This window comes from Microtus oregoni, unplaced genomic scaffold (genome assembly GCF_018167655.1).
Source record: "Microtus oregoni isolate MIOR12 unplaced genomic scaffold, Mior012 000006F_ref0000085, whole genome shotgun sequence".
Taxonomy (NCBI): Eukaryota; Metazoa; Chordata; class Mammalia; order Rodentia; family Cricetidae; genus Microtus; species Microtus oregoni.
The window spans coordinates 40,455,895-40,483,176 of NW_024543065.1; the positions used below are offsets into that span (position 1 = coordinate 40,455,895).

Consider the following 27,282-nt stretch of genomic DNA (forward strand, 5'->3'; position numbering starts at 1 on the left):
GAGAGGAGGGAGGGGACATCTGTCCGGGATTGGGGGGGGGGGGGCTCGTTGCTCCTTTAAGCTGAAACCCCGCCCCTTGGTCGTCATGGCAACGCCTCTCCCACCCCCCCCACCCCCCACCCCCAGCTTCTACATTTCAGCAGGTGCCGGGAGTCGGAGCTCCCGCCGCCGCCCGTGCCTGCGGCTCTTCGGTGCCCCTGCTTTCTGCTCTGACCCCACCCGCCTGCTCCCCCTTCGGTGCAGCCGGTGCCGGGGTGCTGCTTCCTACCCTGCTCCTCTCACCGTTAGGTGCCTCGCCCCTGTCCTTCCCATCTCTGAGTCTGCGGAGTCTCCCTTTCCCGTCCACCTGTTTCCTCAGAAAAAGGGCCAGATCGTGGTCCCTACTGCGTTCCTGGGGCCATGGCGGGTCTGGGCCCCGGCGGAGGCGACTCAGAGGGGGGACCCCGGCCCCTGTTTTGCAGAAAGGGGGCGCTGAGACAGAAGGTGGTCCACGAGGTGAAGAGCCACAAGTTCACCGCTCGTTTCTTCAAGCAGCCAACCTTCTGCAGTCACTGTACCGACTTCATCTGGTGAGGGAAGCGGACTGGGGGAGAGGGCTGGAGGAAGAGGGGACTAGAGGGTCAGTCATGTCACGCCTGTCCCCAAGCGATTGAGCAGAAAGGGGCTGTAGCACCCATTTTGGGCTCAAGGGTGTGTGTGGGGGGGTGGTGAAGCCTAGGTTCCTGGGTCTGAGGGAGGAGGGGCTGGAAGCTAGATTCCAGGGTCCAAGGGAAAAGGAGCTGGGACTAGAATTTCTTGGTTCTAATAGAAAGAGATTGAGACTCACACAGACACCTGGGTGAGGATGGGAAGCCGCAAACCAATGACTTGCAAAGGTGGGAGGGCCCTGGTACCCCTCTTTGCACTGACCTTAGATCCTTGATTCTTCCAGGGGCATTGGAAAGCAGGGCCTGCAATGTCAAGGTAAGAGCTGAGACCTGGACTCCTGGGACCCCCGAGGGTGGAGGCTGGGGCCTCACAGCTGAGGCGGCTGACACACGTGTTCTGTGGTCCCCAGAGAGGCGCGGGGGAGCCCTGGGCGGGGGGTGTGGCAGAGACACAGCCTGTGGTGGGGAGGGAACTCTGATGGCAGGGCCATGGCGGAGGTGGTGCTGGGGGCCCCTCCCTCGGCCGGCTCCAGGTGGGGACAGATATTTGGAGAATCTGTTTCCATGGGAACAGAGAGATTTGGAAAAGGGGAGATGAAGGGGGGGGGAAGGGGCTCGGAGATGCAAAGTCAAAGCCCCCCCCCCCCGACTACCGTTGCCATGACAACACCATCCATCCCTAAAGCAGGGGCAGGCCGGGTGGGGTCACTAATGGGCGGGTGGGGGCCGGGCGAGGGGGGCGAGTCCTAAAACACCAGCTGCCACTTGGCTGAGAACAGAGTGACTCAAGGTGGGGGGCGGGCCGAAGCAGCGCCCCCAGACTCACTTCTGTTCAAGTTGCTGCTGTCTGCTATGTCTAAGGATTTCTGTTTCTCTTCAAAACCCGTCTCTCTCCTTGCTTTCTTCTCTCTCTCTCTCTCTCCTTCTCTCTCTCTCTCTCCTTCTCTCTCTCTCTCTCTCTCTCTCTCTCTCTGTATGCGCACGTGTGCGCATGGGGGTTGTGTCACTGTGTTTCTCTGCCTCTTTTTGTCTTCCTTGAAGTCTATATCTTGGGGTTCTGCGTCCTGCTCTCTGCGTTGTGTCTGTCTTTCTCCATGTGGTCCTTGGTCTGAGTCTCTCCTCTGCCTTTTCTCTCTATTGGACTCTATGTGGGAATCCCTCTTTTTGTGGTCTTCTGTGGACTGAAATGCCTGGCTCTGAATTTGTGTCTATGGGGGTCTCTCCCTGCCTCTGTGTCTCTTGCATTCTCATCTCCAGTCTGCAGCTTTGTGGTCCACCGCCGATGCCACGAATTTGTGACCTTCGAGTGTCCAGGCGCTGGAAAGGGCCCCCAGACGGACGTGAGTGCCCAGACACCTGGTTCCTCCTCCTCAGGCCATGTCCCCGCCCTCACCCCCTCGGCGTCCGTCCCAATTTCTCTTTCTATTTTTAAGGCTGGGAGGGGAGGGGGGCTGGAGAGATAGGGGGAGCTAGTCTGGCCCAGATTCCTTGCCCTTGGCCTGAAAAGGGGGACTGAGAAGGGGCCTGGAAGAGGCTGGGGACACAGGTGAGGGCATAGAAAGGAAGCAGGGCTTGAAGGGACCAAAGTCATTGAAAGGATGAAGTTGTGATCGGCACCCGCGCACACAGACAACATACAGACACACAGACACACACACAGAGAAAGAGAGAGAGAGAGAGAGAGAGAGAGAGAGAGATTAATGCCAAAACCGAAATAGTAAAATAGGCAGAGAGAATCTCAGAAGATGGACAGAGATGCAGGAAAAGAGAAATTTGAAGTCGGGTGTCATGGCACAAGCCAGGTATCCTAGCACTTAAGAGGTGGAGGCAGAAGGATCTGAAATTGAAGGCCAACTTTGTCTCCATAGCAAATTCCAGGCAAGCCTGAGCTACATAGGACTTTTCTGAAGAGTGTGTGTGAAATAGGAAGTGGTAGAGACGTTTAGATGTCTAGGGAGACTCAGAGAGACCCCACAGTGCACAGAAACTTTGCAGATCCACAACCATCTCGCGCTGTTCCTCTGCACAGCAGTGTTGATAAGCACAGTCAACTCTGGGCACTGGTTTCTTTCCTCTTCTTCACTTTCTCATCAAGCCAATGATTCTTCCCCTGTTAAATGGAGCTGTGACCTAGCAGTGACCAGTGGAGCTGTCTGTGGTAATGGAGACGTTTTCTTTCTATGCTTGCCATCAGCAGCATGCAGCTGGCATGAAACAGGGATGCTGTGAGGAAAAGAAACCTAAACTCCGTTTTGCTCAGATCGATTTCAATTTGAACACCTACATGGTTGAACGGGGTAGCGTCAAACTAGACATTTCCAATCTTATGTTAGCGGTTCAATGGAGCTTATTTCTTCCCAGAGTTTGGTACAGGGCAAGAGATAGTCATATGATTCATAGACAAGGAAGATAGCAATCGGGAAGTTGAGGCAGGAGGATCATGAGTTTGAGGGCAGACTGGGCTAAATAGCAAGACACTATTTAGCAAGACAAAGAAAAGACAGGAGGAAAGATTCACGGAGGTTCATGAGGCACCTGCCTACTTGTCAAGTAAAGAAAACAAATTTGCATAAAGAATGTGACTACATAGAGCACATATTGAGCACCACTATGTACCAAAGCTAGGGTGTATTGTTGCCTGCCTGTGCACCTGCTTGCCTCCAACGCTAGCTGTGTCTTATGAGGTCCTGATTACATACATACTCATCAACTATTTTACACCCAGTGTAGGCTTGAATCCGTATAATTGCTCATAAGATTAGATTAGTTGCTTCTTCATCTGTTCCCATCTGAGCAGAGACTCTTGAACTAGAACACATGATCTGAATGCCAGTCCCTCTATGAATGAGGAATTATCTCTTACAGTCTTTCTTAAAAAAAATTTAAATACATTTTAAAGTCTTTTCTGTTTCTTTGGGAGAGATCAAAAAGTCTTTTTTGCTTCTTTTGGAGGTCTTGTTTTTGTTGTTTTGTTTGAAATAGCATCTCACTATATAGCCCTAGATGGCCAGGAACTTGCTGTGTAGACCAGGCTGACCACATAAAATCCATTTGCCTCTGCTGCCTGAGTGCTGGGATTAAAAGTATGCACCACCATGTCCCATGTTTTTCTCTGTTTTTTGTTTTGTTTTGTTTTGGTTTGGTTTTAGATAGGATCTCTCTATGTAGTCCAGGCTGCCCTTAAAACCCTATTCTACTGAGGACGCAGCCCCCCAAATGCTGAGATGACAGATGTGTGTCGAAACAGCTGGCTTAATTCCTTACAGTACATCTTAAGTTCGTGGGCTATAAAGTGAGGTGAGAATTGTGCCTAATTACGGGGTCATTTCCTAGTATCAGTTGCATCAAATCCTTGGGATAGTATCTGAAACAGAGTAAGGAAAATATTGGATCATCAAGATGGCTCAGCTGGTAAAGACATTTGCTGCCAAGGTGGGCAACCTGAGTTTCATCCCTAGGGCCCACACAGTAGAAGATGGAATTCCTGCAAGCTGTCCTCTGACCCCCACATGTGTGCCTACACATGCACACACACATGCACACTCACACGTGCGCGCACAAGTTCAAAACAGAAAACTAGGGACTGGAGAGGTGACTCGGTGGTTAAGAGCAATTGTTGCTCTTGTAAAGGACACAGGTTCAATTCCATGCGTCCAATGGTGGCTCACAACCATCTAATTCCAGGGGATCAAATGCCCTCTTCTGATATCTGTGGACACCAGGCACATACATGTGCAGCATATATATACATATATACATGCAAGCATGCATGCATACATACAGGTAAATCCCTCATTCATATAAAATCATAAATCTAAAAGGTAAAGATAGCAATCTCACTAAAATAAATGAAAGCCTGAGAATATCTTCACTTTCCTCCCTTTAGGATAATCTTTCCAATGCTTGCTCAGAGAAAGGTAAATCTGAGGCTGGGGCAGTAGCTCAGAAGCCAGAGCACCTGCCCAGAAGCCCTGGGTTCCATCCTTAACACTGTATAAACTGTTCATGGCAAGGGATGCGTGCATCACAGTGGTAGAGGCGGGAGGATCAGGACTTCAAAACATCCTGAGATACACAATAAGTTCCAAACAAGCCTGTACAAAGGACGGAAAGGAAAATCAGAGAGAAGGATGGTGAAAGGGAAGGAGGTAGGAAGGAAGAAGGAAGGGTGGAAGGGAGCAGAGGAAAGTAAAATAATTTTCTAAGAACCAGACATTACCCTGAGGGTGGAATATGGGTGGGGAAGGTAGTGGCTGATGTCCTAAATTCCTGAATAATTGGGCACTGGGCATTTAATGTCGCTTTAAGACTAGAAAGAATGTTTATTTCTATTTGACAGAGAAGGATGCTAGGACTCACAACTGGGAAATGAATTTCCTCCCCCCCCAATAATCATTCATCTGGGAAGTGACCTAGCTGATATTTGAACTCAGAGCTCTTCAGAGCCAGCAATAAAACCACTCCTAATAACCACAGCACCACAATAACTGCTGTCAGACAAGCAGCAGTGGGCCTGTCCCACATAATAAGTTCTGCTGTGAGTCTCCCATTAATCTAGTCAGGCCCTGTGGTGCCTGCTGTAACTGATTCTTGTCTCACATGGTGCCCGGTGAACCAGCCTGGAGGGAGGCAGCAAGCAGAGGACCTGGGGCTAAGGGTGGCTCACCTGTCCTTGGAGAGCAAGTTGAGGGAGAGATGGACTCTGGGGGCTCTCATGCCACTTTGTGGATAAGACCTTCCCTGAACACTCCTTTTTGAGTCTCCAACATCAGATTTTACTCCTTCTCATCTTCCTCCTTCTTCCCCTTTTTCTTCCTCCCACTCTTCTCTCTCCTTTCATTTTTTTCTCCATCCTGTTCCTTGGTTCTCTCCTCCCCTTCCTCTTTCTCATTTTCCTTCTTTCCTTCTTCTCCTTCGTCCTCATTCTCAACCTCCTCTTCCTCCTTCTCTTTTCTCCTCCTCTCTTTCCTCCTTACTCTCACCTCCTCCTCTTCCTCCTCTTTCCTCCTCATCTCCCCCCTCATTCTCTTACCTCCTCCTCTCTGTCCTCCTCCTTTCCCTCCTCTTTATTCTCACCCTCTTCCTCTCCCTCCTCCTCATTCTCACCCTCCTCTTCCTCCTCCTCTCCCTCCTCATTCTCACCCTCCTCCTCTCCTTCTTCCAATCCTCCTTCTCTCCCTCCTCCTCCCCTGCTGTCTCTTTCTTTCCAGCCCCCCCCTCCCCACCGCTTTTTTAAAATACTGGGATCAAACCCAGAGTCTCATGTATACCAGACAAGTGCTGTATCACCGGGCAACACTCCCAGCCCCTTTAAAATGTTAGACAGGGTATCACTAAGTTACCCAAGCTGGCTTTGAATTCTCTGTGTAGCTCAGACTAGCCTTGAATTTCTGATCCACCTGTCTCACTTCGAGAATAGCTGGGATGACAGGCTTATGCCACCAGGTCCCTACCGCTGCTTCATTTTCCTCCAAAACAGCCATGGACATTTGTCTTACCATACTATTTATTTATTTATTATTTACTGCGCTTACTATTCCATCCCCCTCCATTAGAAAGAAAAGAGAAATGTCAGGTGACGAGTGTTTTCATTGTTCTTATTTTTTTTAGATAGGGTTTTGAAGCTGCTCTGCAGCTAAAGGATGATACCTTGGATTCTTGACCCTCTGGCATGAACCACCACACCCAGTTTATGGGGTGCCGGGGAGCAGAGGATTCCATGAAGGCCAGACAGGCATTTCATAGTGCTAAATCTCTAGTCCCTCCACGCGACAGATTTCTAGTTGTGTGTATTCAGTGCTGGGCTTGACACACAGCAGGATCTCTATGAATTCGTGTAAAGGAGAGAGGTGGAGCAGAAAGCTGACGGATAGCGAGGCCAAAGGAAGAAAACCGAAAGGATGTTTCTCTGACTAGGGACACTTCTTTGTTGGCAGTTCTATCCAAGCATGGTGGTCCATGCCTACTACTATCTCAGTTGGAGGCTGGAGGATCAGGGGCTCAAGGTCAGCCTCCACTACATCTTGTTTAGGGCTGGCCTGGACTACATGAAACCCCATCTCATGGCTGGAGAGATGGCAAAGCAGTTTAGAACACTTGCTGCTCTTGCCAAAGCATCTGAGTTCCTTTCCCATACCCGTATTGGGAAGTTCACACTTCACGTAACATCAGCTCCGGGGCATCTGACGCCCTCTTCTGGCCTCCACCTGCACTTGCATTCCCGTGCAGACGTGTGTAGGCAAAAATAATAAACCATATTTTTTTTTCCAAAAAATCACCTCTCTTAAGATTTTAGGACCCTTCCCCAACCCTATTTCCCTAAATGGCTCTTCTCTGCCCCCAGGACCCTCGCAACAAGCACAAGTTCCGCCTGCACAGCTACAGCAGCCCCACCTTCTGCGACCACTGTGGGTCCCTCCTCTACGGGCTGGTGCACCAGGGCATGAAATGTTCCTGTGAGTGTGCCAACCAGGATGTCTGTTGCCCTAGCCCAGATCGGGGACTAGGGGGCGCTCCTTCTTCAGCCACAGTGCATCGTCTGGGTGGAGGGGAGATTTAAGGGGGAAACGGTGAGCGCCTGTGCCTGAAATACTAACTCCAGTTTTGTCCCTCCAGGTTGCGAGATGAATGTGCACCGACGCTGTGTGCGCAGCGTCCCCTCCCTGTGCGGCGTGGACCACACCGAGCGCCGTGGACGTCTGCAACTGGAAATCCGGGCTCCCACGTCAGATGAGATCCACATCACTGGTGAGGACTTGCTTCCTCAGTAGCCACGCCCTCAACCTATAGCTGAGGCTGGCTGAACTCACCTGGGGTCTTCTCTGTGGGGAACCAGCATACCACACCCCCACAGACACCGCCCACGTTTCTGACACCATCCCCACTGGGCTCCATCTATCCAGTCCCTTTCTAGCAGAAGACCTGTCTTCAGCCATTGTCTTGCAGCTGTGATCTCATGTATCCCAGGCTCATGTCTGTTTGAGAACTAGATATGTAGCAGATATGCAGGAGAGGCTGGTCTCTAACCTGTGGCCTACATGGCTCTACTTCCCTAATGCAGATATGCAGCACCATGCCAGGCTTGTGTGTGTGTGTGCGCGCGCGCGTGCGCGCACACTAGTACTGGGGATTGAACCTAGGAATTCATCGTGCTTATCAAGCACTCTGTCATTAAGCTATATGCCCACTCTCATCTCAGATTTCCAATTAGTGGCACATGTTCCAGACAACAGGCCTTACGTCCTGGATATAGGTGGTAGAAAGATAAATCCTAGAGAAAGGAAACTGACCTTAAATTCTGTTTTTAAGAATATTGTTTTTAGATGTATTTATTTTCTGTGTGTGAGTGTTTTGCCAGAATGTATGCATGAGCACCATGTGAGTACCTGGTGCCCATAGAGGCCAAAAGAGGGTGTCAGATCCCCTGGAACTGGAGCTATAGTAGCCAACCACTATGTAGGTGCTGGCAACCAAACTTAGGTGTTCTGCAAAACAAGTACTCTTAATGACTGAGCCATCTCTCCAGCCTCTATTACTTTATTCTTTATTTTTTGAAGATTTATTTATTTATTTATTATGTATACAATATTCTCCTGGTATGTACGTGCCAGAAGAAGGCACCAGATCTCATTACAGATGGCTGTGAGTCACCATGTGGGTGCTGGGAATTGAACTCGGGACCTCCGGAAGAGCAGGCAGTGCTCTTAACCTCTCAGAAATCTCTCCAGCTCTCTCTTTTAAACATTGATTTATCTGTCAGGTACACGTGTACATGTATGCACTGTGTGTTACAGCGAATATGTGCAGGTCAGAAGACAATGGGAAGAAGTCATTCCTTCCTGCCATATCAGAGGATCAGGATTGGTGGCCGGCACCTTTACCATTTAGCCGTCTTGCTGGATGTGAACCTGCATTCCTTAATCACTGGCTGTGGGAGGGCTGGGAGCTATTTCTTGGATCTCTAACTCAAGAAGTCATCTTTCCTTGCCTTCTACCTTCAGTTGGTGAGGCCCGGAACCTCATTCCCATGGACCCCAATGGTCTGTCTGATCCCTATGTGAAACTGAAGCTCATCCCAGACCCTCGGAACCTGACGAAACAGAAGACGAGGACTGTGAAAGCCACGCTGAATCCCGTGTGGAACGAGACCTTCGTGTTGTGAGCTCTGGGGCTGTGATGACAGAGGAGGATCTGAGAGTCCCAGAGTGCTTGGGGGCAGGGTATTAGGGTAGAGGAAGTCTCTAATAAGAGACAGGAGAAGGTGGGAGACAGGAATGGAATGATAGAGGAAGACAGGGATTGAGGAGCTGAGAGACAGGTCTCTGGGTACTTACTCCCCCTCAGTGCCCTACATGTCAGAGTGAGGAGGACAGGTCTCTTAAGAAGCAGGCAGAGGGGCTGGAGAGATGGCTCAGTAGTGAAATGTGAGTACTACTCTTGGTGAGGAACTGGGACCTCAGCACCTGCATGGCACAGCCACTTGCAATTCCAGTTCCAAGGGACCTGGTGGTCTCTTCCGGCCTGTACAGACACCAGGCACACAGGTGGTCTGTAGGCATGTGCCGGCAAAATGTTCATACACATTCAAAATATTTAAATTGTTAAGGAAGCAGTCAGAGAGAATGAGCGGGCAGGATGATGGATACACAAGTGCTCAGACAGGCTGTCAGAATATGTGAGAACAGAAAGAGAGAGAGAGAGAGAGAGAGAGAGAGAGAGAGAGATTCAGAGAAGAGTCCAGAAGTAGGGTGGCACAGACAGAGAAGGAGAGAGGAACAGACAGACAGACACAACTAGGAAGGTCAAGAGGCTGGGCATAGTTGTGCATGCCTATAATGTAACTCAACTTGGGAGTTGAGGCAAGTTCAAAGCTAGCTGGAATGATATAGAGAGGCTTTGTTTCAAACAAATAAACAAAAAAACCAAAAGAAAGAAAAGGAGTGAGGGAGAGAGGAAAGATAGAGAGAGAAGAGAAGGAAGGAAAGAAACAAAGAGGAGAGGAGGAGGGGAGTGACAAGGACAGAAAGGGAAGCCAGGACATGAGGACAGAGACCCTGTGAGGAGGAGCACAGAAAGTCAGAGTAAAGAGAGAAAAGGGGCAGAGAACTGATGGGAAGGGACCAAGAATTTGAGAGGAATGGAGAGAGCTTGTGATAGCTATGTTTATAAACAGTGACAGTAGGGGAGGCTCTCTGAGGGTCAGAGTTGGGAAAACCTCCAGTGCCTGGGATAAAAAGAAATGGGGAGCCATGGCTTTGGCTCCTCACTCTGCTTCCTCCCTTCCCACAGCAACCTGAAGCCAGGGGATGTGGAACGCCGGCTCAGTGTGGAGGTGTGGGATTGGGATAGAACATCCCGAAATGATTTCATGGGTGCAATGTCCTTTGGCGTCTCAGAGCTCCTCAAGGCCCCTGTGGATGGATGGTGAGCAGCAGGGCTGGGCTGGTGGTGGACCTGGGTGTCACCTTCTCTTTCCATATGTGGTCTCTCTTTTAGGCCACCATCTTTTCCCCCTTTATCTTCCAACATAGCTCCTCCCCTTTCTCCTCTTCCTCTTCTCTCCCTCCCGCCTCTCCCCTCTCTCCGTATCTCACTCTTTCTCTCTCTCCATCTCTGTGTCCGTCTTTCTGTGTCACTTACCTCCCTTTGGATGTCTTTGCCTCTCCCATGGGTGCCCTGCTTCCCCCATCCCTGCCCGGCCCTGGTCTCCGTCTGTATGTCAGGTACAAGTTACTGAACCAGGAGGAGGGCGAGTATTACAATGTACCGGTGGCCGATGCTGACAACTGCAGCCTCCTCCAGAAGTTTGAGGTACCCTGACCGACTGACTGGCTTCCCCCAGGGGAGCCCAGCCCAGCCTCCCCATCTTCAGTGCTGGCTTTGCCCTCTATCCCTGGTAGATCACTGGGACTGGGACTACAATTCCCAGAAGACTCCAGGGCTCCTTCCTCAACTTTTCTTAGGGGTCTAGGCCACAGGGTCTCATGGGAATTGTAGTTCTCCATCCCCATGACTTTGGGGTATTAGGTGCCCCTGTGGGCCTTTGCTCTAGGGCAATTACCTATCTCTCAAGGGGTTCTGACTGTGACTTTTCTTCTCCTTCAGGCCTGTAATTACCCCTTGGAATTGTATGAGGTGAGTATCACTCATTATCTTCCTGATTCCTGTCTTCAATTTTGCACACATAAGTTGACCACCTACTTTGTGTTTGTTGAATAATATCAGTGACTACATGAGGTAGGGCCACCATCATAGGTATTTGAGTTCAATTACAGGTCCTGAAGTCTTAGTCTACCCCGAAGAGTGAGCAGTCAGTGAGGCTTCTGCTTGAATTGGCCCTTGAGCTTTGTGTCTCTGTAGTGAGGACACTTTCTCTTCATTCACTCATTTGGTCATTGAACACTATTTCCTGAAGCATGGCCAGCAAAGAATCAGGCCATTCCCTAGGGCTCCTCTCTAATGAAGGAGACAGCTTGAGACATCAGAATGAGGATGTGTTTGATGGTGGAAATAGCTTCAGGCATCAGGGATAGTCTGAGAGTCAGGACAACTTCCTAGAGAGTGCTGATGGGTGGGAGGAGGGAAGAATGCAGGGAAGGAGGCAGTGTGACTCTTCCCCTCCTTTGCTCTTTCAAACAAACAAACAAACAAAAAGCACATTTCTGCATACAGGGCAAGGGTCTAGTCCCTGGGGATCCCTATGCAGCCAACAAAACAGTCCTTCCTTCCTCCATCCAACTCACCCATGATGTAAGACATGATTCTGGCCTGGTGGTGCCTGCCAGCTATCCTAGCTACTCCGAAGGCTGAGGCAGGAAGATCACAAGTTCATGGCTTGCCATCTACAGAATGAATAGACAGCCTGAGCTATAAAGTGAGTTCAAAGACAGCAGGGTAAATTAGTGAGGCCCTGTCTCAAAATGGAAAGTGAAAAAAAAGGGAGGGGGGCTGAAATTATAGCTTAGCAATTGAATTCTTTTCTGGAATCCACTAATGAGGGACTGGGGTGTGACTCAATGGTAGAACCCCTGCCTAGAATCCCCTGTGAGGGGCTGGGGTGTGGTTCAGTGGTAAAGCCCCTGCCTAGAATCCCCCAGTGAGGGGCTGGGGTGTGGTTCAGTGGTAAAGCCCCTGCCTAGAATCCCCCAGTGAGGGGCTGGGGTGTGGCTCAGTGATAGAGCCCTGCCTAGGATCCCCTAGTGAGGGGCTGGGGTGTGGTTCAGTGGTAGAGCCCTGCCTAGGATCCCCTAGTTAGGGACTGGAGGTGTGGCTAAGTGGTAGAGCCCCTGCCTAGAATCCACCAGTGAGGGGCTGGGGTGTGGCTCAGTGGTAGAGCCCCTGCCTTGAACCCATGAAACTCCAGATTCAGTTCTCTTACTATTAAAAGCTAAAAGTGCATGACAGTATGTTAGGAAGTCATAAGCTATAGGGAGCACAATGAGCACTGAGTAGCATTGGGAATTCTGTTGGTAATACTGCAATCTTCTTCGAGAAGCACTGGGAATTCTGCTGATAATAATGTGAGCTTGCAGTAAGAAGATTGCCCGAGAAAGGGACTGTTGGGCAAAGATCTAAATGAAGCAAGATAAAGAGTGCGGATCCCCAGAGAAGGGTCTTGCAACAGAGGGAGGGGCATGTGTGAGCCCTTGAGGTAGGAGCCAGGTAGGAGGGCTGGGAGCAACAAGGACAGTGAAATTTGGTCAAAGGATGTGGGGGAAGGAAAGGAGATGGCATCAGAGAGAATGCTGTGTCATTCCTCATGAGGATGTCTGATTTTAAGCCAAGCAAAAATGGAGGTTTCTGGGCGGAGCTGTGTTGTATCCTGAGATAATTTAAATATTAAACTGGGCGTGGTGGCACGTGCCTTTAATCCCATCATCCTGGAGACAGACAAAGACAGGTAGATTTATGTGAATTTGAGGACTGCCTGGTCTACACAGAAACTTCCAGGCCAGCCAAGGCTACACAGTGAGACAATCTGAAGAAAAGGCGGTGGGTGGGTGGGAGGACTCATATAACCCAGGATAGCCTCAAAATCACTATGGAGCTGAGACTGGCCTTAAATTTCTGATCTTTCTGCCTCCCTCTCCCTAGTGCTGGGGTCACAGGCATGTGTCACCATACCCAGTGTAGACTAACTGCTTAGTCCATGAGTACCAATGATTAGTATGACTGTGTGTGGTGTTTTCCACAGCTGTCTCCACAACCAGTAAGCACACATTAGTGTCACCAATGCAGACCTACTATGTGACATACCAGGGCTGCACAAAGAAACCCTGTCTCGAAAAACAAATAAAGTCCCCGAGAGGCTGGAGATAGAGCTCACTTGCCTAGCTTGTTCAGGCCCAGTGCTGGGTGAAAAGGGGCATGCTGGGTACTGTTCTAAGAGATTTGCGGATGTTAATCACCAACTCTTGCTAACTCTATTGGAAATTACACCTATTACACTTACATTATAGATGAGGTTATAAAGCGATGCCCTTGGTGATTGGGCCCCAAATTCAGAAGGTCAGACTGCACCTCTGCGTAAGAACACATCCTGTAGGAACTCCTTCTTGAATCCAGGTTAGATGGCTTGTCTGTGTAATCCTAGTACTTGGGAAGCAGAAGCAGGCAGATTGAAGACCTCAAGGCACATGGCAAGTTTGAGGCTGGTCTGGGCTACATGAGCTCTTGTCACACAAAAATGCAAATACTCCTACTTTCTGTCCCTTTCTGTCTTCGTCCGTCCGTCCATCCGTCCATCCGTCTCTCTATCTCATATATGTGTGCAGTTTTTCTTGAACCTGGCTCTGCTCCAGGCGCTGTGTCTTGGAGAACAGACTGCCCTGTAGGATCTCCCAGGGAGTAAGGCGACAGTCACACTGATGGGGAGTTGCTAATTACTCCGAGCCACGCAGGAGCTGTCCATGGTAGCCAGGGGCCTCAAGAGAGGCGTCTGACCCTGCTAAAGCCACCAGGAGACACCTGCGAAGGAGACACTTGATTCTGATCAAAAGAAGGAACAGATTGCAGGAGATGGGACAGGACAGCCTTTAAGAAGACTCGGTGTCACCTCCCGAGGCTTTGAGGGGAGACAGAGGACTAGGCAAATGAGGCCAGGGTTTATATCATGGAAAGAAAGGGAGGGGAAGAGAGAAGGACATTCAGGACCGATCAGAGCCTGGTTTTGAAGCTGCAGGGAATAAAATCTTAATACACGGAAGCTGTTAGAGGCTTTGAAGGCAAAGGGAAGGTATGACCTGATTTATTTATTTTTAAATTGGTCCTTCTGCCTGCAGAGCAGAGAACATATCAGAAAGAATGGCAGTGGATATAGAGGGACCCATGTGGCAGCTGTTGTAGTTCAGTCATGGGACCCCCAACTCTGCTCCCCCCTCGAGAGGTGGAGGCACGAAAGGATGAGAACACTCCATCACCAAAGCTCAGTGTTGTCCTCAGACCAATGTCCTCAGGCTGTGTCCCCTTGGATCTTGTTTCAAGTCTAAGTTCTCAGGCCCTATTTCCAGAAAACCTGGAAATGAGACTCAGGTGGTTTTTTTTTTTTTTCTTTCTTCTGATCCCTCAAGGAGTTCTGGTTTAGTGGCTAACAGGTGCAAATCTATAAATGTGAATTCTTTGGATCTGACTAGGTGTTAGTTAAATAATATGTCCATCAGCTATGGAGAATCCTGCCTTCCCTCGCTCCCTCACTCCCTCCTTCCCTTCCTTTTCTCTCCTTCCCTCCCCTCTACCCCCCCCTACTCTCCCTTATCTTCTGAGACAAGGTCTTGTGGCAGCCCAGACTGGTCTTATGCTCTCCATTCTCCTTCTTCTGGTTCCCTAGTGCTGGGATTACAGGTGAGCATAGCCAGAGAATGTTCTTAACCTAACACAGAATGAGGACAATGCTGTTTTCTCTCCATTCTGTCTCTCTTGGTCCTTTTCATTTGGGGGTGCTGTGTCCCTTGGGGACTTCTCTAGGGTCTGACTGTCTCTGAATCTCTCTTTTCTTTCTCACAGAGAGTGCGGATGGGCCCTTCTTCCTCCCCCATTCCTTCCCCATCCCCCAGTCCCACGGACTCCAAGCGATGTTTCTTCAGTGCCAGTCCAGGACGCCTGCATATCTCTGACTTCAGCTTCCTCATGGTTCTAGGGAAAGGCAGTTTTGGGAAGGTTAGATTCCTGGGATTCTGGAGGGAGGGGAGGAGGCCTGCAGACAGGTTGGATTTCTATTCTTTAGGGAGGAAGTTTGGGGGGGGGGATGTACTAGGCTCCTGAGTCCCTAAATGGAATTAGGCTAAGATTAGATATCTAGGGGCTGGAGAGATGGCTCAGTGGTTAAGAGCACTGGCTGCTCTTCCAGAGGATCCGGGTTCAATTCCCAGTACTCACACGGTGGCTCACAGCTCTCTATAACTCTGCACTGGCTGCTCTTCCAGAGGACCCGGGTTCAGTTCCCAGTACTCACACGGTGGCTCACAGCTCTCCATAACTCTATTTCCAGGGGATCCAACACCCTCACAAGGACATGCAGGCAATCTGAATATTTCTGCTACATACTGGGCTGTTAACCAAAACTGGGCTGCCACCAAAATAGCAAAGCAGATAAAGGCGCTGGCCACCAAGCCAGACTACCTGAGTGCGATTCTCAGGACCCATGTGGCAGGATAGAGTAGACTACCCCAAGTTGTCCCTGACTTCCACACACTCACTGACACTCCTGTCCCTCCCCGTAGCAAACATGCCAGCACTCTTCTGAAGGGGAGTAGACACGACTGCAGAATATCCGGTCCTCTGGGAGAGGAGGAAGGGGCTATCATCCTGTCTTCTGTATGAGGAGTGGTGCATGTCCCTGCGGTCTGGAGTTTCTCAAATGGACTGGTCCTTTCGGACATCTGTTTGTAGGTGATGCTGGCAGAACGCAGAGGTTCTGATGAACTCTATGCCATCAAGATCCTGAAAAAGGATGTCATAGTCCAGGACGATGATGTGGACTGCACCCTAGTGGAGAAACGTGTGCTGGCACTGGGAGGCCGAGGTCCCGGAGGCCGGCCCCACTTTCTCACGCAGCTTCATTCCACCTTTCAGACACCGGTGAGGAAGGAGGGATGGGGGTCATGGTTCAGAAGGCTGAGTTCAGGGAAAGGCAAAAAAAACCCCTTGTGATCTGAGAGGATGTGGTCAGTGCTGAGAGATGGCTCTCTGGGTAAGAGCGCTGGCTTCACGAGTGTGAGGGCCAAGTGGGAATCCCAGTCCTCACTTAAGAAGTCAGATATGGCTGTGCAGTGGTGGCGCACACCATTAATCCCAGCACTCGGGAGGCAGAGGCGGGTGGATCTCCGTGAGTTCGAGGCCAGCCTGATCTACAGAGAGAATTCCAGGACAGGCTTCAAAGCTACACAGAGAAACCTTGCTTTGAAAACAAAACAACAACCAACCAATAACAACAACAACAAAAATGAGGATACAGCTGTGTATTCTGTGGCCTCAGCATTGCGGGGGTGGGGGGTGGGATGGGGGGTGGTCAGAGACAATAGGTCCAAAGATAGCCAGGCTTGTCACTTTGGTGAGCTTCCAGTTCAGAAAATGACCCTGTCTCAAAGCAATAAGAGAGCTAAGAGACACCATTACTGCCACATGGGACACATTGGTTCACACGCCTTCACACTCACATGCATGTAACCACACTTATAGATCACATATAACTACGAATAAATTGTTAAAATGAATAAGTCTGGAGGTGATGCACACCTTAAATCCCAGCACTCAGGAGGCAGGGGCAGGTGGCTTTCTGAGTTGGAGGCCAGCCTGTTCTTCAGAGCAAGTTTCAGGACAGCTAGAGCTACAATGTGAGACACCATCTCAATAAAATAAAATAAAAATAAAGAGATGAATGAGTGATCTGGAAGGATGGCCCAGCAGTGAAGAGAATGGGCTGCTCTTGCAGAGCTCCTAAGTTTGGTTCCCATGGGTACCAGATGCGCAGTGGCTCCTAACCACTTGCAGCTCTAGCTCCAGGGGGTGCTGATGCTCTGGTCTCTGGGGACCCCTGTGATCATATGCACATACCTGCTCCAATACCTAATTTAAAATCATTTTAAAAATTAATTTTATTTATTTTTAATAATTTTTTTTTTTTATGAGACAAGGTTACTTTGTGTGGCACTGGCTGTTCTGGAACTCACTCTGTAGACCAGGCTGGCCTGGAATTCAGAGATCCATCTGCCTCTGCCTCCTGAGTGCTGGGATTAGAGGTGTGTGCCACCGCCTCCCATAAATTTAAAAATGAATGAATATGGTCCTACAAGAGGGATCCAGTGGGGTGGGGTTGCTGGTGCCATGCAGGGCATGGTCAGAGGACGAAATCTGAGTGGGTGTGGTCTGAAGCTTTGTGGTTCCTGTGAACTCAATTTCCAATGCTTGTAGTCAGTGTTCTATGGCTTTGAGCTGAGAATAAGTTAGATGGGATTTTTTTTCCCCTTGAGACAGGGTCTAGTGTATTCCAGGTTTGTCTTGAACATGCTATTTATAGAGGATGAGCCTGTTGATGCCATGCTGGGGATCGAACCAGGGCTTTGTGAATGCTAGGCAAGTTTTCTACCAGACAAATTGTATCCCCAGCCCTTAGTGATGTCTTCTAATTGGACATGCCCAGAATGGTTGGGCTTCCAGGGTGAGCTCATTACTTTTGGATTCTGACTGAAGTATGAGTCACAAAAGGGAGTTTCCCTGAGACTGAGGGATTAAACAAGAAGTTAGAATCCTCGGGGCTTGGGGAGGGTATGACTTCACTTTCCCTGGTCTCTGACCAAGCAAAAATTAATTGCAGGCAACTGAGTGTAGTGGCCTACATTTGTCATCCTGGCCCTTGGGAGGCAGAGGCAGGATCTCTGTGAGTTCAAGGCCAGCCTGGTCTACAGAGTGAGTTCCAGGATAGGTTCCAAAGCTACACAGAGAAACCGTGTCTCGAAAACAAAACAAGGAAACAAAAACAATAGGAGAGATGGCTTAGTGGGTAGGAACGCCTGCTGTGCACACGTGAGGACCTAAGCTTGAGTTCCCATCACCCATGTAAAAAGCCAGCTGTGGCTTCATGAGCCCCTGTACCACCAGTACTGTGGGGGTGGGGACGGAAACAGTGTCACAGGGGGTCTTTATTGGGTGCCACCTTAACTCTGGGTTCACTAACAGACCCTGTCTCAGGGAATAAGGCAGAGAGTGATTGAGGTGTGCATCCTGTTTTCTCTGACCGCATACATGCACACATACACGTATGTGCACACACGTCTACAGTTTCCCCCTAGAGAAATAAAAACTGAGAGCTGCAGAGAAAGCTGGCCACCGTTGGTCCCAGACAGCCAGAGCTACACTTGCGTATGGCTGCAGCATGAGATTCAGTGTTCCTGGATTTCAGTCCAGTCCTGTGGGTCTCTTAGAAAATCAGGTAATCAGAGTAACAGAGACAGGGCTGCGGAGATTCTGAGGTGGCAGGGTTAGCATCTTGGAGCTTGCCTCTGTGTTTGTCCAGTTCCTCTGGATTAGTGGCAGAGTGAATTGGGAGGTTTCCATGTCTGTCCCAGGTGGGCAGGAGGAAAGAGCTGTTCTTAGATCCCTGTATTCCCAGCACTTGGAAATCAGAGGCAGAAGGATTATGAGTTCAGGATTATCCTCAGTTACACAGTGAGTTCAAGGCCAGCTTGGGCTACAGGAGACCATCCTTGTCTTTTTATTTGTATGTTTGTGATACAGGATTTCTTTGTTTTAGCCCTAGTCATCCTGAGACTTGCTCTGTAGACCAGGCCGATTTCAAACTTAGAGATTTGTCTGACTCTGCCTCCCAAGTTCTAGGATCAAAAGCATGCACTACCACTAACCTTGTCTTTAAACAAACAAACAAACAAACAAAAAATAGTTTGGGGCTGGAGAGATGGCTCAGTGGTTAAGGGCATTGCCTGCTCTTCCAAAGGTCCTGAGTTCAATTCCCAGCAACCACATGGTGGCTCACAACCATCTGTAATGAGGTCTGGTTCCCTCTTCTGGCCTGCAGGCACATACACAGAATATTGTATACATAATAAATAAATAAATATTAAAAAAATAGTTTGGAGCTAGGGAGATGACTAAGCAGTTAGAGACACCGCTCTTGCAGAAGACCCAGGTTCAGTTCCCAGCATCCACATGGTGGAATCTCCGGGTCCTTGGCATCGATTGATTGTCCTCTTCTGACACTCAAAGATACCAGGTGCAAATGTGGAGACATGTATACATGTAGGCAAAACACTCAAAAAATAAAAAAGGCGGTTGTGGTCCAGCCCTTTAATCCCAACTCTTGGGAGGCAGAGGCCGGCAGATCTCTGTGACTTTGGGGCCAGCCTGGTCTACATAGAATGTTCCAGGACAGCCAGAGCTACACAGAAAAACCCTGACTCAAAAAACCAAAACCAAACCAAATCAAAACAATAAAACTTTTCTGTCCAGGTGTGGTGTGTCCCTGACACTAAGCCACACCTACTGTTCCTCAGGACCGCCTGTATTTCGTGATGGAGTACGTCACTGGAGGCGATTTAATGTACCACATTCAGCAGCTGGGCAAGTTTAAGGAGCCCCATGCAGCGTAAGTCTCAGCAACAGTGAAGGGAGTGGGAGGCGGGAGGGGGTGGTCTTGTCACTGACCTTCCCACTTCCCATGTGCTCCTCCAGATTCTATGCTGCGGAAATTGCAATAGGCCTCTTCTTCCTTCACAACCAGGGCATCATCTACAGGTCAGTAGCCCCAGCACTTTCCTTGGAGCGAAAATATGGATGCCATTCCAACACATAGCTCTGGATTGCTGAATGCTAGTTGCTTTGGGTTTTGCATCCCATTGCTGTTCTAAATTGCACCACAAGGGGGTTGGAAAGATTGTTCAGCAGAAGACAGAAGTCAACTGCCTATAACTCCAGCCCCAGGAGATATGACATCATCTTTTTGTTTGTTTGTTTGTTTTATTTTTCGAGACAGAGTTTCTCTGTGTAGCCATGGCTGTCCTGGAACTCCCTTTGTAGACCAGGCTGGTCTTGAACTCACAGAGTTCCACCTGCCTCCGCTTCCTGATACTGGGATTAAAGGCGTGCAGTACCACCACTCAGCCATGACATCCTCTTTTGCATCCTTCCCCAGGCACCTGGACACACACACACACACACAATTTTTTGAATCTAACAAAAGCTACCTAGGGACACTGGGCAGGAGTAATGCATGCCTTTAATCAAGCACTCGGGAGGAAGAGGCAGGTGGATCTCTGTGAGTTTGAGGCCAGCCTGGTCTACAGAGTGAGTTGCAAGACAGGCTCCAAAGCTACAGAGAGAAACCTTGTCTCAAAAAAAAACCAAAACAAAAATCAAAACAAAACCAAAAACAAGGAAGGGAAAAGTTTGGTTTGGCTCACAGTTTCTATCACTGAGGAAAAGTCAAGGCTGTTCACACCCACAGGTAAAAGTAGAGAGCAATGAATTAATTCACGAAGCTGGTGTCCTGCCTAGAGTGGTTCCACCCACAGTAGACTAGGTCTGCCTGTCTAAACTAAAGTAATCAAGAAAGTCTTCGCAAATATGTGCACTGGCCAACCGGCTCTAGACAATTCCCTCACTGAGAGTCTCTTTCTGGAGATAGTGCATTGTATCAAGTTGACACGGAACGCTGACCATCACACTACTCTTTCGCAATTCTCCCTTGTACTCTCACCTTCCAGGGACCTCAAGTTGGATAATGTGATGCTGGATGCTGAAGGACACATCAAGATCACAGACTTTGGCATGTGTAAAGAGAATGTCTTCCCTGGGTCCACAACCCGAACCTTCTGTGGGACCCCAGACTACATAGCACCTGAGGTAACCCTGAGCCTGCTGCTCTGTGAACATCTGTCAGTGGGTGCAATTGTCCTTGGTTTGTGGGCATCTTACCAGTCCCCATCTATGGTTGTCTCCACCACTGCCTTGAGTGGAGAGACACATAGGCTGAGTACTTTAAGTCACGGAGCTGGTCACTTTCATGTTAAGAGCAGAAAGCAATGTGTTCACATATGTGCTCAGTGCTCAGCCCATACAGCTTTTACTATTCCTACACTTTAGGCTTTCCTGCCTAGGGAATGGTACCACTCACAGTGGTCTAGATCTCCCTCCTTCAAGCGGGTAAAGCCAGCAGAACTAGAGGATGAGTAGTGTACAGGAGTAGGATCGGCGTGTAGGAGCGTGAGTAGAGCATGCACTATTCCCAAGTGGAGAAGGTGGAGACTATTTCTAGTATATTCTGAGTGGGAAGGCCTGAGAACACTATGCCTGCTGTGAGGCTTTGTCTCTTCTGTGTGCTGGCTGGGTGGGGCTTACCCTTTGGTACGGAATTGAATGGCAGCTCATTGATAGTACATGTAGCTTTGCTGTTGAATTTTAAGGAGCTCTTTCCATTTTTCTAGTGTGTGTTTGTATAGTGACATGTATATGCATGTTTGCATGTGTGTGGGCACATTTGTGCAGGCATGCAGAGGCCCAGGGTTATGTTAGGAACCCTCCACCACTCTTCTGTTTTATTCACTGAAGCAAATTTTCTCAGTCAAACCCAGAGTTTTCTGATATAGCTAGTCTCCCTAGCCAGCTTGTACTAAGGGTTCCTTGCCCCCACCTTCCAAGGCTGGAATCATAGATGGGTCACTACACCCACCTGGCATTTATGTGGGTTCTGGGGATTCAAACTCTCGTCCTCACACTGATGTGGCAAGCAGTTTTAACCACTGAGTAATCCCTATAGCTCACCGTCTTTATTTTTTGCTTCCTTCCTTCCTTCCTTTCTTTTTTTTTTTTTTTGAGATAAACTTTTTCTGTGGTTTTGTTGGTTTTTTTTTTTTTTTTTTTTTTTTTTTTTTTGGTTTTTCGAGACAGGGTTTCTCTGTGGTTTTGGAGCCTGTCCTGGAACTAGCTCTTGTAGACCAGGCTGGTCTCGAACTCACAGAGATCCGCCTGCCTCTGCCTCCCGAGTGCTGGGATTAAAGGCGTGCGCCACCACGGCCCGGCTTGTTGGTTTTTCAAGACAGGGTTTCTCTGTGTAGTCCTGGCTGTTCTGGTTCTTGCTTTGTAGATCAGGTTGGCCTCGAACTCCCATAGATCTGCCTGCTTCTGCCTCCCGAGTTCTAGGACTAAAAGTGTGTGCCACTGTGACTGGCCTAGATAGGTTTTAAAATATTAAGTTTATTATTACTTTGTGTACGCATGGGTATACATGTCACAGCATGTTTGTGGGGGTTATAAGAAAACTTTACAGGGCCTGTTCTCGCCACTTAAAAAAAAAAGTATTGCATTTACGAGTGTGTGTGTATGTGTGTGTGTGTGTGTGTGTGTGTGTGTGATAGGTAACATGGTAACATATGGAGGTTTCTGGGGATCCAATTCTAGCCATCAGGCTTTATGTGGAAAGGGCCTTTTTATCTGCTGTTATCTTGCCAGCCCTTAGGTAGCCTTTATATCTGACCGCAAAGGAACATTGCACGTATATAAACATCATTTCCTGGATTTTCCAAAGGGTGGAGCTCTTGCTAAAATATTTAGAGTGGAAAATATTTGTGTCAAAAACACTTGAAATAGGTCAGGATCTAGAGAGAGAGAGAGGCCAGAGGAGTTCTGCACATCTTAAAGTAGCCACAGCCAGGCACAGTGCCACATATCTGAATTCCTAACACGCAGGAGGTGAAGGCAGGAGAATAAAGAGTTTAAGGTCACCCTTCAATACATAGTTCAAAACTAGCCTGAACTGCGTGAGACCCTGTCTCAAAAAATGTCACTCTTTACTTTCTCTTTTAGATCATTGCCTATCAGCCGTATGGGAAGTCTGTTGACTGGTGGTCTTTTGGGGTCCTGCTGTATGAGATGTTGGCAGGACAGGTAAGGGGAAGTGCCGATGTGTTGACTTGATTACATTGAGTGGATGCTCCTTTTTGTATGGCATGATTCTTGAAGGAAGCGGAGTCCAGTCTAAGAAAACGTGCTAGTAGTGCTAAACCGCAGGAAGCTGGGGCAGGACAGCGCTGTCCACGGTCCTGAAACATTGGCTTAGCCCTGTCAGTTTGGCTTTTGTTTCATCCTTTTCCTGTGGACCTCTTTAGGTCTGATGAACCATATCACCACTCCCCAGAACAAAGTGATATCCGTGGTATGAACATGGGAAGGATGTCTTTAAATTCAAAAGATTACTGTGTGTGTTATTATATGCCTATAACTTCAAAACTTGGGAGGTGGACATAAGGGGATTAGGAGTTCCGAGTCATCGTTAGCTACCTAGCCTGGCTAAATGAGACCCTGTCTCAAGACAAACAGATAAACAAACAAACCTTTACTTCATATCGCATTTCCTAACCATGGAAAACTGAACACTTTCAGTGAGGGTAATTGTTTCCAGTCTTCCCTGCAGCCTCTCCTTCTGTGACTCTCTGTCCCTCTCTGTGTGTGTCTTTCTCCTTCCCTTCCTCTCTCATTAGATGACATATTTCCTAATTAACACTCCATTGATGCGCATAGCAGAAAAATACAGGCCGACAGGAGAGAGATACACAGAATTGGAGTATGTGTGGGAGGCGATTGGAGATGAAGGTGGGATAGTTTTCTAGGTTTTTCCCAGGGCAGTTGTAGAGGTGCATTATCAGAATGCTTCTGTTTGAAGTGGATAATAAAGAGATGCAGCCTCGGGAAAGGCAGTCTGTCAAGCCCTGACATTATTCTCCCTACTTCTGTAGCCGCCCTTTGATGGGGAAGATGAGGAGGAGCTGTTTCAAGCCATCATGGAACAAACTGTCACCTATCCCAAGTCACTTTCCCGGGAAGCAGTGGCCATCTGCAAGGGGGTGAGAGCCCCAGATCCCAGCTTCTTCAGATCCACAACCCATACACCCCAGTTTCCAACTCTTTTAGAAATAGGTTCCTATCTCTCAAACCTCTTTATGGCCATCTGCTGCAAAAGTTGGCTGAACAGTAGTTTGCCACCTTGCTATCATTCCAAACCAACGTTGGCTTCTACTTAATCATTTTTTGCAGTACCCACATCCTGGCACTCTGTGGGGAATGCCGAAAGGGAAAGGCCTGTTTTTCCAGAGCTGGATCGGTCAGATTACCTCCAATTCCTGTGACTTTTATTTTTTAGGGATCTTGATGAGTCGCCCAAACTGTGAGCCCCAAGCCCCAGTTTCTTCTTCCTTAGTTGGCACAGAAGATCCAGAGGAGATCTTCTATTTCCAGCTCTCTCTCTCCTCTCTCTCTCTCTTCCCCTCCCTCCCTCCCTCCCTCCCCCTTTGGGATTTTTCTTACTTCTCTTTTATTTTCTCTGATCCTTAGACCACCACACTTGATTTTTAAGGTATTTTAAATTACATTTTTTAATCTGTTGAGTGTGTGTGTGTGTGTGTGTGTGTGAACACACACGCATACCATAGCACATATGTGGAGTTCAGAGAACAATTTTAGGGAGTCATTTCTCCCTTCCATCATGCGAGTCCTAGGGATTGAACTCAGTCATCTATCAGGCTTGTGACAAATCTTAACTCAATGAGCTATCTGGCAGGCCCTCTCTGTGTGTCTTTCTCAGTTCTTGACCAAGCACCCGGGAAAGCGCCTGGGCTCAGGGCCAGATGGTGAACCTACCATCCGGGCACACGGCTTTTTCCGCTGGATCGACTGGGAGAGGTTGGAGAGACTGGAGATTGCACCTCCGTTCAGACCACGTCCGGTCAGTTGCCCTCCCAGCTTCCATCCCTGGGGGTTGGAGTTCCCGACCTTCAATACCTGTGTGTGTAGTTGTGGGGACCCTTCTGCAGAGATGCTTCCAAAGGGAGTATCAGAGACTACGGGGGTGTGCCTAGGTTCTGATTATCAGAGCTTAATTTTCCATCCGTTCATATCACAGTGTGGACGCAGTGGCGAAAACTTTGACAAGTTCTTCACACGGGCGGCGCCAGCATTGACTCCGCCAGACCGCCTGGTCCTAGCCAGCATCGACCAATCGGATTTCCAGGGCTTTACCTATGTAAACCCGGACTTCGTGCACCCAGATGCCCGTAGCCCCACAAGCCCAGTGCCCGTGCCTGTCATGTAATCTCACCTGACACCACTAGGTGTCCCCAGTGCCCCCCTCCGCCACGTCGGCTGCAGCCCCTCCCTGCCTCTAGTCCAGATTCTAGGTCCCGCACCCCAGCCTCTGGCCTCTTTCCCGCACCCCAACGGGTTCTAGATGCTGTTCCCAAGCATTGCTGGCATTTTAAACGCCATACAGTCTCTAGAGCCTTTCTGTGCTCTAGATTCCATTGTGCTGAGCCTTGTTTCCCCACCCCACCCCCAACATCTGGATGCTGTTCCCACTGTTCCCAGAAACCCCACTCTGTGAGGGGTTCTAGACTCCATCTTGGTAGTTTTATGCCTTCTCCCCCCTACAACACCCTGGGAGAAGTAGTCTCATGAGATTGCCTGCTCCAGACTAAGATGCCAGATCAGCCCGCCCGCATCCTTCAAGGCCCCTCCTACCTCCACTTCAGTTGTAGAGTTAAGTGGGAGGCTGGGCTCCGTGTTCCAGGCCACCTCCCTTCCACGCTCTGGGGATTCCTGGCATGCACGGAGGATTCTTCCCCCGACTGTTATCAGTCAGCTTTTGTTCTAGACTTGTTCCAGAACCCATCACTGCTCACCTGCCCCCGTGCATGGCTCCAGCCTTGGTCGGAAGCACACCTCCCCATCCATGTCCTCGGCAGTGCCTGCCACTCTCTGGGACTTTTTTCTCCCCCACCCCCTTCCTTTAGCCTCTCCCACCCAGACACAGCTGCTGGAGAATAAATTTGGGATGCTGATGCTAAAATGTTTGGATGTTTTCTTGTAAGCTTGGGGAATGAAGGGGGTGCGGAGGTGGGCCGGCTGTACATAGAAACAAACATAGGGGGTGTGGAGAGAGATGGGGGAGAGAGACTGCACAGACCCGTAAAATAAAAGCGAAGACACCTTCGGCATGTGAGCGACATACAGAGACTGCTTTAAAGAAGCAGTCAAATACTTAATGAGAAAGAACACCCCTTGACCATTAATTGTGTCAGCAAATGACCCAAATGACCGACCCTCCACCCAGATACCACACGTGTATACTCACCCAGAGCAAAGTACACACACACACACACACACACACACACACACACACACCAGGATCCAGAGAAGTCCATGGGAAGGGAGATGAAAGGCTAGCCTCCTATGGAGAGACAGACATGATCAGAAGGATGGACCCCATGTCACAGAAGGCGAGACAATCAGAACCTGGGGGCTTAGAAACCAGTTAGCAAGGCAGAAAACAGGCAGAAGCGTTCTCCCGGCCTCTTTCTCTCCTGACCCACTTGCAAGTGTGTGTGGAGGGGAGTGATGAGTGTGTGGAGTGGAGCAATCAATTCAGACTACGTTTCCCAGAAGACATCGGTGAAGACCCTGACCCCCGCTCCAGGTGCTGGCCTCTGGCCGCCAGGGCTGATGGGGAATGTAGTCACTGGATCGGGCAGGCCAGCAGAATGGTGTGCCAGTCAGTGTGTTTGGAGGGGACAGAGCCTCAAAAGCTTAGCAGGTTCCTTTGAGGGCCTGGCATCTCTCCTGGGTTTCCGAGTCCCACTCCAGCTGGATGCTAAAACTATCCCTTTCTCCAGTACAACCAACCCTGTACCCCTATCCCCGCTCCTGAAGGCCCCAGCCCAAATTCCGACCCTCCGCAGGCGGCCTGCCCCTTTAAGAGTGGCCCCGCTGACATCACGGCGGGGGGGGGGGGTTGGCCCCGCTCCCGGCTCCGCGGCGGCTGCAGGACCCGGCTCTGCTCTGCGCCTGCCCGCCTGCTGCTCTAGGGACCCCGGCCCGGGACGCCCCTTCCCGCCTTCTCCAGCTACCCAGACCCCAGGCTCCGCCCCTTGCCTGACTACAGCCCCAGTCCTCACCAGGGGACCTCCCACTCCGGCTTGCCCCTGCTGTCTCTCCTCAGAGAGTATCTATCTATCTATCTATCTATCTATCTATCTATCTATCTATCATCTATCATCAATCTCTATTTCTCTTTCTCCCCCACTCCATCTCCAAGCTCAAGATCCCTGGATTTCAGTTTTTCTTGACCCAAGGCCTCTGAGCTTTCTCCTGTCTGAATTCTGGGGCTCTCTGACCTCTCCACTTCCAGGGCCTTTGACTCTCTGAGCCTCTGTAGTGGTGGGGGTGGGGACACCTGAAACTATTCCATCTCTCTCCTCTCTCTCCTTTTCTGTCTGTCTCCTCCAGACTCAGGACTCGTGAGTTCCAGAATCTCTCTCTCTCTCTCTCTCTCTCTCTCTCTCTCTCTCTCTCTCTCTCTCTGTCTCTCTCTCTCTGTCTCTCTCTGTCTCTCTCTGTCTCTGTCTCTCTCTGTCTCTCTGTCTCTGTCTCTCACTGTCTCTCTGCTCCTCTCAGGCTCTCTGCCTCTGTTTCTTTTCTCTCTCCCTCCCTGCCTCCCCCCCCCATCCTGAAGGCTCATCTCATTCCGTCTCTGCATCCTTCCCCCTCCCTTCCCGCCCCTCCCCTCCTCCGCAGTAGCCAATGAGCGGCCGCCGGTCCCTGCTCCTGGCTGCGTCCGCCGAGTGAGGCCGCGGGCGCGGGG

The 27,282-nt window shown here is 49.6% G+C and overlaps 1 protein-coding gene across 1 annotated transcript; it reads left to right on the forward strand.

The window, feature by feature from the left end:
- The first annotated feature begins 125 nt into the window (after positions 1-125).
- Prkcg (protein kinase C gamma) lies at positions 126-25,491 on the forward strand. Its single transcript, XM_041654382.1, has 18 exons — positions 126-569; positions 932-963; positions 1,905-1,987; positions 6,991-7,102; positions 7,263-7,394; positions 8,648-8,804; positions 9,936-10,070; positions 10,370-10,457; positions 10,752-10,781; positions 14,649-14,801; positions 15,534-15,722; positions 19,151-19,242; positions 19,329-19,391; positions 20,360-20,498; positions 22,458-22,538; positions 23,387-23,494; positions 24,232-24,372; positions 24,550-25,491. The coding sequence occupies exons 1-18, from the start codon at positions 400-402 to the stop codon at positions 24,736-24,738; spliced, it is 2,094 nt and encodes a 697-aa protein (XP_041510316.1). The 5' UTR covers positions 126-399; the 3' UTR covers positions 24,739-25,491.
- Positions 25,492-27,282: the final 1,791 nt, after the last annotated feature.